Source organism: Limulus polyphemus, unplaced genomic scaffold (genome assembly GCF_000517525.1).
Source record: "Limulus polyphemus unplaced genomic scaffold, Limulus_polyphemus-2.1.2 Scaffold665, whole genome shotgun sequence".
Taxonomy (NCBI): Eukaryota; Metazoa; Arthropoda; class Merostomata; order Xiphosura; family Limulidae; genus Limulus; species Limulus polyphemus.
Window position 1 is genome coordinate 379,861 of NW_013666275.1, and position 8,493 is coordinate 388,353.

The 8,493-nt window shown below is 34.3% G+C and overlaps 1 protein-coding gene across 1 annotated transcript in view; it reads right to left on the reverse strand.

Moving 5' to 3' along the window:
• LOC111085854 (glutamate receptor ionotropic, delta-2-like) overlaps positions 1-8,493 on the reverse strand; it is a 75,909-nt gene that overhangs the window by 9,851 nt on the left and 57,565 nt on the right. Inside the window, exon 5 of the mRNA XM_022386373.1 lies at positions 2,307-2,474. Within this exon, the coding sequence (XP_022242081.1) occupies positions 2,307-2,474 (168 nt within the window). The remainder of the gene's footprint in view (positions 1-2,306; positions 2,475-8,493) is intronic.

Consider the following 8,493-nt stretch of genomic DNA (forward strand, 5'->3'; position numbering starts at 1 on the left):
TATATATATATATATATATATATATATATATAACATATGAATCAGTTGCTTAGTATACTGGATAGTGATATATATAACATATGAATCAGTTGCTTAGTATACTGGATAGTGATATATATATATCATATGAATCAGTTGGTTAGTATACTGTGTATACGTATATATATATTGTTCTACTTTAAACCGAACAGATGAATTCTCTTAACACCAGCCCCCAAAAAAAATGTACTTAGCCCTTTATACATCACACTATATTGATACTTATTTCAGGTCTGTTTATAAGGGAAAAGTTACACAAAGGATTATCTGCGTTTCGCCCACCACAGATATTTTTACTATATAAATCCGCAGGTATTTCAAAAGGACTAAAATTAGTTCTTGATGCAGTACCGAGTGCTATTCAGATCGATATCACTGTGATGAAAGGACATTTATTTTGTTATGACAGGTAAGTTTAATTTTAACCCCACGAATTTTTTCCTTAATTTTTTGTTCTTCTATTTCCTTGTCACGCTGACTTCAAAGTACGTGTGTGTATGTTACGAGCCTTTTTCGATATAAGTCTCGATACAAGTTAGTGAAAAGTGATTCTATTAACCATTGATCCCTCACGCACTTCTGGTAAAGATAAATCGAAGGTCAATACAAAAATCAATGGTTAAGCACTTTATGAAAGTTTCAGACACGGGCTATATGTCTAGACACTTGAAATGATAAAAAAAGCACACTTCAAGACACTCATGATAGAATGTAGGATATGTAGGTATTTAATTACGTGACTGAAGACTTTCCTGTACCAGAAAGTAACTGTCATATATTTTTGGTTCTCCAAATGTCATACAAAGAAAAGTTCAATTATCACTGTTTGACATCTTCATTCGTTCCTTCTATAACTTAATGTAAAACTAACACAGTTCTTGGTTATGAATAGTGGATCGCAGTTCAGTTTTGGCATGTAGTTATAAAGATAAAACAGATATAAAATCAAAAATTATAATAAAAGATTTATTTCAAACCTTAACTAATCTTATGGTTAAAGAAATTGCATACATTTTAAACCAAGTTAAGACCATTATATTGGACCGCCAACCTAAGGATGTATACAGAGCGTACATAAGGTGTTTCAATGTTTCTGTGTCACCACGTTACATGAGTAATATTTCCAACGCTTCAATGTTTCTGTGTAACCACATAATATGAGTAATATTTCCAAGGCTTAAATGTTTCTGTGTCAGCACATAACATGAGTAATATTTTCAAGGCTTAAATGTTTCTGTGTTAGCACGTAACATGAGTAATATTTCCAAGGCTTCAATGTTTCTGTGTCACCACGTAACATGAGTAACATTTTCAAGGCACTAGGGATTAAACGATATTTAAATAATGAGATATATAACCAACACTTTAAGCCAAGAAGCATGTTTGTATAATTTTTTTAGATAGTGTAAACAATATTAAAACGAGGAAACATTTCAAAGTATTTTAAAACACTTTCAAGTTTGAATGTTGATGGCGAGAAGCATTTTTATTCCTGTTTCAAGATAATGTATTACTTATAACATATTCGTTTTTTATATACATAGTATTATGTCGTAAAACTAACATAGCTATTGCTTAAGAAGAGCGAGTTGCAAAATCAGTAATATTTTCATGTAGTTATGAAGATAAAAGAAATTAAACGTGAGTACTGAATAAAGAACAGATGTGACATTCTTCTTTAACGAGAGCTTCTTATACAAGAATACCTTCCCTACTGAGTAGGTCAAATAAGTTTGTTTCTTTAAAAAAAGAACAATCTGTTATGGAGACCTGTAATGATGACATTCCTTTACAAGGCCTGGCATGGCCTGGTGGTTAGGGCACTCGATTCGCAATCTGCGGGTCTCGGGTTCGAATTCCAGTCACCGAAAATTCTCGCCCTTTCAGCTGGGGGGGGGGGGGTTATAATGTGACCGTCAGTCCCACTGTTTGTTGGTAAAAGAGTAGCCCAAGAGTTAGCATTGAGAGTTATTGACTAACTGCCTTCCCTCTAGTCTATCACTGCTAAATTAGGGACGGTTAGAGCAGATAGCTCTAGTGCAGCTTTGTGCGAAACTCATAAACAAATAAAGAAACACCTTTACAATATTTGAATTGTGTTCTAGGTTCGCCTCCAGACCATTTGAAATTGGCTCTTAACGAACCATGTTAAGGAACTATGACACTCGCAATTGGGGTTCGTTTACTTTTTGATTTACAACTTTTTTTTTAATACTTAAACCATAAAAAAATTTCATCTAAATATTTCACTTAAACAATTAACTTACCTGTTTTGTGACAACTTTAAATTGTTTTCCTCGGAGTTGAGACTTAGTCACGTTGGAAAATATGTATGACTTGTTCCGGAAGACGCATGCGTTAACATCATCTAGTTCGGAAAGTGGCCCATTGTCCCACATTTCCACATTCCACAAGATTTGCACAAGGGCGTTTCTCTGACATTGGTATAATTCTCATTAAATGACTTCCTCAAAAATACCATTATATCACAGTGTTTGTAAAATTACCTTCCTATATGTCTTATAGTTTGTGTAATGCTATACCTAACGTGTACTACAGAACTTAATCTATTTTATATCATTATATCATTATATATCATTATACCATTATATCACAGTGTTTGTAAAATTACCTTCCTATATGTCTTATAGTTTGTGTAATGCTATACCTAACGTGTACTACAGAACTTAATCTATTTTTCTAATTCAACATGATTAAATTATCATAAGAGTTGAAAATCAGAATATATGTGTATCAGTTGAGTAATGTATATAAAACTTTAGTTCAACATAAAAGTTCAGATTTTCATGTACTTATAGAATAGTACCTAAGAAATGCTTAAAAATGCTAATTATATCTAAAACCACACAAACTGCTGATATGCACATATACATAATGACCTCTCCTCTTCTGTTATGGGACTATAAGAAGCGTACTAGAGTTCTTGCGAATATAATTAAACATATATATATATAATGACACATAAGAAAAAAAAACAGATTTATACAATAATTATTTGAAGAACCAGCTCACGTATCTCTCGCTGAAGTTTTAACTTTTTCTTAGTTACTAGTCACTGAAAGACTACCATCAGGCTTTGGTATCAGTGAAGTAATTTAAGACAATGTGTTATGTTAATGCTGTTAAAATGCATTTTATTAATATTTCCAAAATTGCTGGAACTTTCCACAATTTTAAGAAAATAAATAGTTATATTCCTGAGTCCGATGTAAATGTTTTCTTTCCTTAGATATATCAAACTGTCAATATTCTCATTTCGATCTAACAGTACAAAACCATATGGAGCTCGTAAAAACACCAAGAGGATAATAAATTCTCAGTAGAAAACATGTTTCTTTGTGTAAAGTAATTGTCTTTGTTTTTGTCTAGAGAGGTATAAAAATCGATTCATTCTTATGAGTATAATGGTCTATCTAAACAAGTTCCTTTTATTTCCCTGTAGGCTTTCCCGCTTGAAAAATAAACAGAGGTCTGAAGCTATGACAAAGTGACGCTGAATTCCTTGTGTCAGTTATATTGTTTAGTTAATATATTCGTCCGATGTCTTCGGAGGCAACGAGATAAACAATCTTGCAGATCACAGCGACTCTTAATTTGACTTTGTAAGCACTTTATAAGTTGTTAAAGTGCTGAGATGATCTGGTGAGGAAATACCCATTCATAGTTGGTAATATTTCTTGTTTCACTTTTCAAACACTTTGGGGGTAAATGGCTATTCACGATCCTCACTCTACAGCCTATTTTATTGAGACAACTCCTTCAGTAACTTTTCTTGGATTTTACTACTAAGATTATTTTAATCAGCAACATTCCGAAGATCTTTGCTTTAGAATATAACACTCACTGAGTTTAGAATATGTGTGTTCCAGTTTCAGGTTCTGGTGCCTTATTTTCAATTAAAATAACAACTGTTCATCAAGAAACCAGATTCATTGCATATATCCGCTATGTGCATTTCTATTAAATTTATATCAGTTTTATTAGACTCTTTAGTTTTTTTTAAAGTTACGCATAAAGCTACACAATGGGCTATCTGTGTTCTGCCCACCATGGGTATCGAATTAGATTTCTCGATTAGAACCTTACCATCATTTGCTGACCACATCGATGGACTCACTATCCGTCTATGAAAGATAAGTCTTCATAATTAATAATGAGTTTTAGCCAAGTAATAATGGACATAGATCAAGAATCAATTATCATGTACCAACTGAATCATGTATAGGTCTTTATCAGCACAGAATTTCTTGTTCCTGGAATTCTAGTTCTTCCCCACTTACATTTCAGCCAAAAATACAACATTGTTACTAGCGATCTCATAGATAACTTCCGCTTGCTTATCTTTGACGTGGATTCTATCTTTTAGTGTAATGTTGATGTTTGAAATACTTTAACCTTTCCTATTCATAGCGAAATACTTTTTAAATTTAATGAATTCTTTTATGATGCCACGAAATCTTCTTCTCCGTAATGACTCTAATCCCAATAAGTTTGGATTGGTCGATTAGGAATTTTTTAAGCTAAGAATTTCCACACACAGCTGGTCAGACCATATAGGACGAACATGCTAAGCGACGGGGGTTGGAACTCGCGACCCTCAGATTGCAAGTCGAGCGCCCTAGCTTAGATAGTATGTAGGCTGCTTCCTAAGATAATGAATTTGACTTTGTTAAAAATATGGAGACTTTTTTGTTTGCTCACTTAAATGAAATTTGTCATGTTTCTGGAAGATCTTTTCCCACTTTGCATTATTTGTCAGTACTGGTAAGTCACAGAAAAGTTTGGACTGTTTGGAATTTCGTGCCACGAGGGCTATCCGCGCTAGCCGTTCTTAATTTAACAGGCAGCTAAAATCAACACCAACTCTTTGTCTACTTATTCACTAACGAATAGTGGGATTGACCGAAAAACATAATCACGCCCCGATGGCTGAAAGGGCGAACATGTTTGGTGTGCTGGGGAGTCACAGAAAATATATTCATGTTTAATTCATTTCTATGGAAAAGTAAGTATATTTTTTCGGCAAGATGGATGTAGAATGCCGTTTTTGTTATTTCCTTTTCCTCTGACTACTCATGCCACATTATTTCTGTATCTTTGGTAGCCTTGACCATTAATATTTTTTTCTTTTCTTTTCTTTCATTTCTCTTTGCTCCCTCCCTCCCTTCTCGTGACACACTTTTGTTGAAACTTTACTGATGTTTTAAAAACCTTGCAAAATAAAAAAAATGGTGTTCATAATAATAATAATAATAATAATAAACAAGCTTTTTATTTTCATTACAGCAGTGACGTATGGAAATGTTATCGTTCTATCAGCTGCTTGTATCCTTTCTGTTGAACGTGTTTGAAATAAACTGCTGTGTAGTGTAGAGTTATTGGTAATTCGATTTGTAAACTGCGTAGATTGCTGCATATGATGTTCATGTGTGTGTCTTTATAGGAAAGTCACATTGGGCAATCAGTTGTTTCCACCGAGAGAAATCGAACCGCTGATTTTAGCGTTGCAAATCCATAGCTTTACCGCTGTCCCACCGGGGGACCTCATGCTTATGGAAAAATCTAGAGAACATATCTAACAAATTGTTGTTGCTTACAGTAATATAATTTGGTGGAAAATGTACGATAAATTTAAGAGTAAATGTTTAAAGTAACCCTAAAAGATGATGATTTATTGTTATAAAATGCCAGAAAGAAGGTATTACGTAAGCTTAAAGTACAAACCTTATCTGCATTTCCAAGTGCACAGCTAGTTTCACTGTCGTGGCTTTATGTATAATAAGATACAATGAGTGGCAACTTCTACTTTTATCCAGCGTAGTCTGCTGATCGGAAGGTCCAACGTTCTAGTCACAATATATTGATGAACGTATTTTTAATTTTTAGCTTAGAAGGCATTACAGTTGTGACAGTCAGTTCCGATATTTGGTTAAGAATATAAACATGTAGATGGCAGATGCTGTTGAACTGGTTACTCTCTCTTTGGTCAGCAGTTCTAAACTAGCCTAACTCTTGAAGTATGGTGCCGTTAAAGTTGAAAATACCACATTATGCCCATTATAACTTAATAAGGTATATTTACGGTGCATAAAAGGACTAACAAAGGTAAGTCGCTTGTTAAACCTATTATTAAATGTAAGAACACTAAACACATTATTGACCCTAATTTCCTGAGAGCCTGATGTCGAAAGACTACTTGTTGTATGATATTATTACTGATGATGTTCAAGCTTTGATTCAAAGTAATAATGACACACCAACAGCGACCTCCTGGTGCTGATGCTATTTTAACTATTTGTTTTGCAAACAGTTTTCTTCCATATTAATACATTATTCTTTATATTGGGAATGGACAAAACCAAAGTTATTGATTTGAGCCCAAACGTACATTATTCACATCCTTGATTTCCAAAAACTTTCATAAGACAGCTATGGGATAGATGGTCATATTCAGTTTGTGAGGCTCGGATTTTTCTTCGAAATATTATTCCCTTTTCTTCATTGGACCCTCCTTTACCCAGTCTTCTGGAATGTGTAATCATTATTCTGTTTTGCTGTGAGTTCACATCATCCAATCAGTCTTACTGTTGTTTTTAGCAAGATTCTTAAACGGTCCCTCCACCTTAGTACTCAAGCAAGCTTCTATCTACATCTACCTACACAAGACCAATTTCTCATATTGTCTAATCTTACCAAAGACTTTAATACCAACAGACCTTCCTGTTTGAGTTTATGTGATTTCGAAAGAGCAGTTAACTCAATCTGGCACCAGGATTTGATCCAAGAACTGTGAAATATATCTTTATCATTATAATATAATGGACTGGGTCACTCAATTCTCTATAGTCGTCGTGCAGCTATCTCTTTTTTTAATACTACAGTCTACAAACCGGAGTACCTAAGAACTTCGTACTCTCACCTCTCTTCTATATTCGTCAATGGTGTCTTAATTTAATGCGGCCAAAGCACGTGACATTCTGTTTGGCCCCAAGTCATAAATACCGTCCTTGTCGCAATCCTTTCCTGGTTGATGTTAACATAACATAATGTAATGTTTATGGAGAACAAGGGACCTATTGACCCATTTCAGCTGTCCCATCGTCCAAACTAAACTAAAACTATTTTAAAAAATCACAAAGCCAGCCCTTATCATTCATATAGTTATCAAGCTTTCTCTTAAACTCACTTAAATTGATTGCCTCCACAACATCTGAAGGCATGTCATTCCAGAGGCCAACCACCATGTTAAAAAAATAAAACTGTCTTAGCTGAAGATGACTCCTACCATGCCAAAATTTATAGTTGTGTACTCTAGTCCTACGATTCTCGCCGTTAAATATAAAAAAAGATGATGCACCAACACTATCAATTCCATTTAAAATCTTTAAACCTCATTTAGATCTCCTCTAACTCTTCTTTTTTCAAGAGAAAACAGTTTCAAAGATCTTAATCTTTCCTTGTATGACAAACCTTCCATCTCAGCCGCCATTCTAGTAACCCTGCTCTGAAACCTTTCCAACAATTCAATGACCTTCCTAAGGTAAGAACCCGAAGACTGAACACCATACTCCAAACTTGGCCTAACAGATGACCTATACAATGAAATAATAATCTCTTTAGACTTGTTATCAATATTTTTGTAGATACAACTTAAAATCCTATTTGCCCTATCGCTAGCAAGAGCACACTGCTTGGATGGCTTAAGAGACTGATCAACCATTATACTAAGTGCAGTTATCATTCACCTTTTTGATATAGGAAAATATATGGGTGTCATTTTTGATAAACATTTCACGCAGAAGATCTCCAAGTCAACTCTTAGGAAGAAAGTTACTAGACATGTTCAGCTCCTCGATGTTTGACTGCAACCTTCTGGAATTTGAATATTGTATTCCTTCTCTATACTCATAAAGTCTTCATCCGACTCTGCACTCTCCTTTTTTTTTATTACATGATGAATAACTCTATCGTCATTATTTATTTCTCCTACACAGCCATTGTATTAGGTCGTCAAGAAATTATAGTCGCTTTTTTAGATGAAAATACCCGAACAACTTGTATATAAAAACAAAACAATTATTAAATGAAATAATCTCTATTCTTATCGATGATGCTTTTCCATCTTACAATCAGGTTGTTAATGTCCTGATTAAAGAAATCACTTGGCTTTGACACAAAAAACATGTAGATGTTCTCTTTAACACCTTTCAGATTTGCATACGTTTTCCCATTAAGATGGTGTCGCAGCGAACGAAAAAGATGATAATCTGATGTTGCCATATCTGGAAAATATGGTGAGTGGGGGGGGACTTCCCAATCCAACTCCATAATCTTGTGTGGCATCAAACGTGCCACATGTGGACGTGCATTGTCGTGGAGAAGAAGAACATCTTTCCGATTGACGTCTGAAGAGCGTTTCTGATGAAGGGCTTG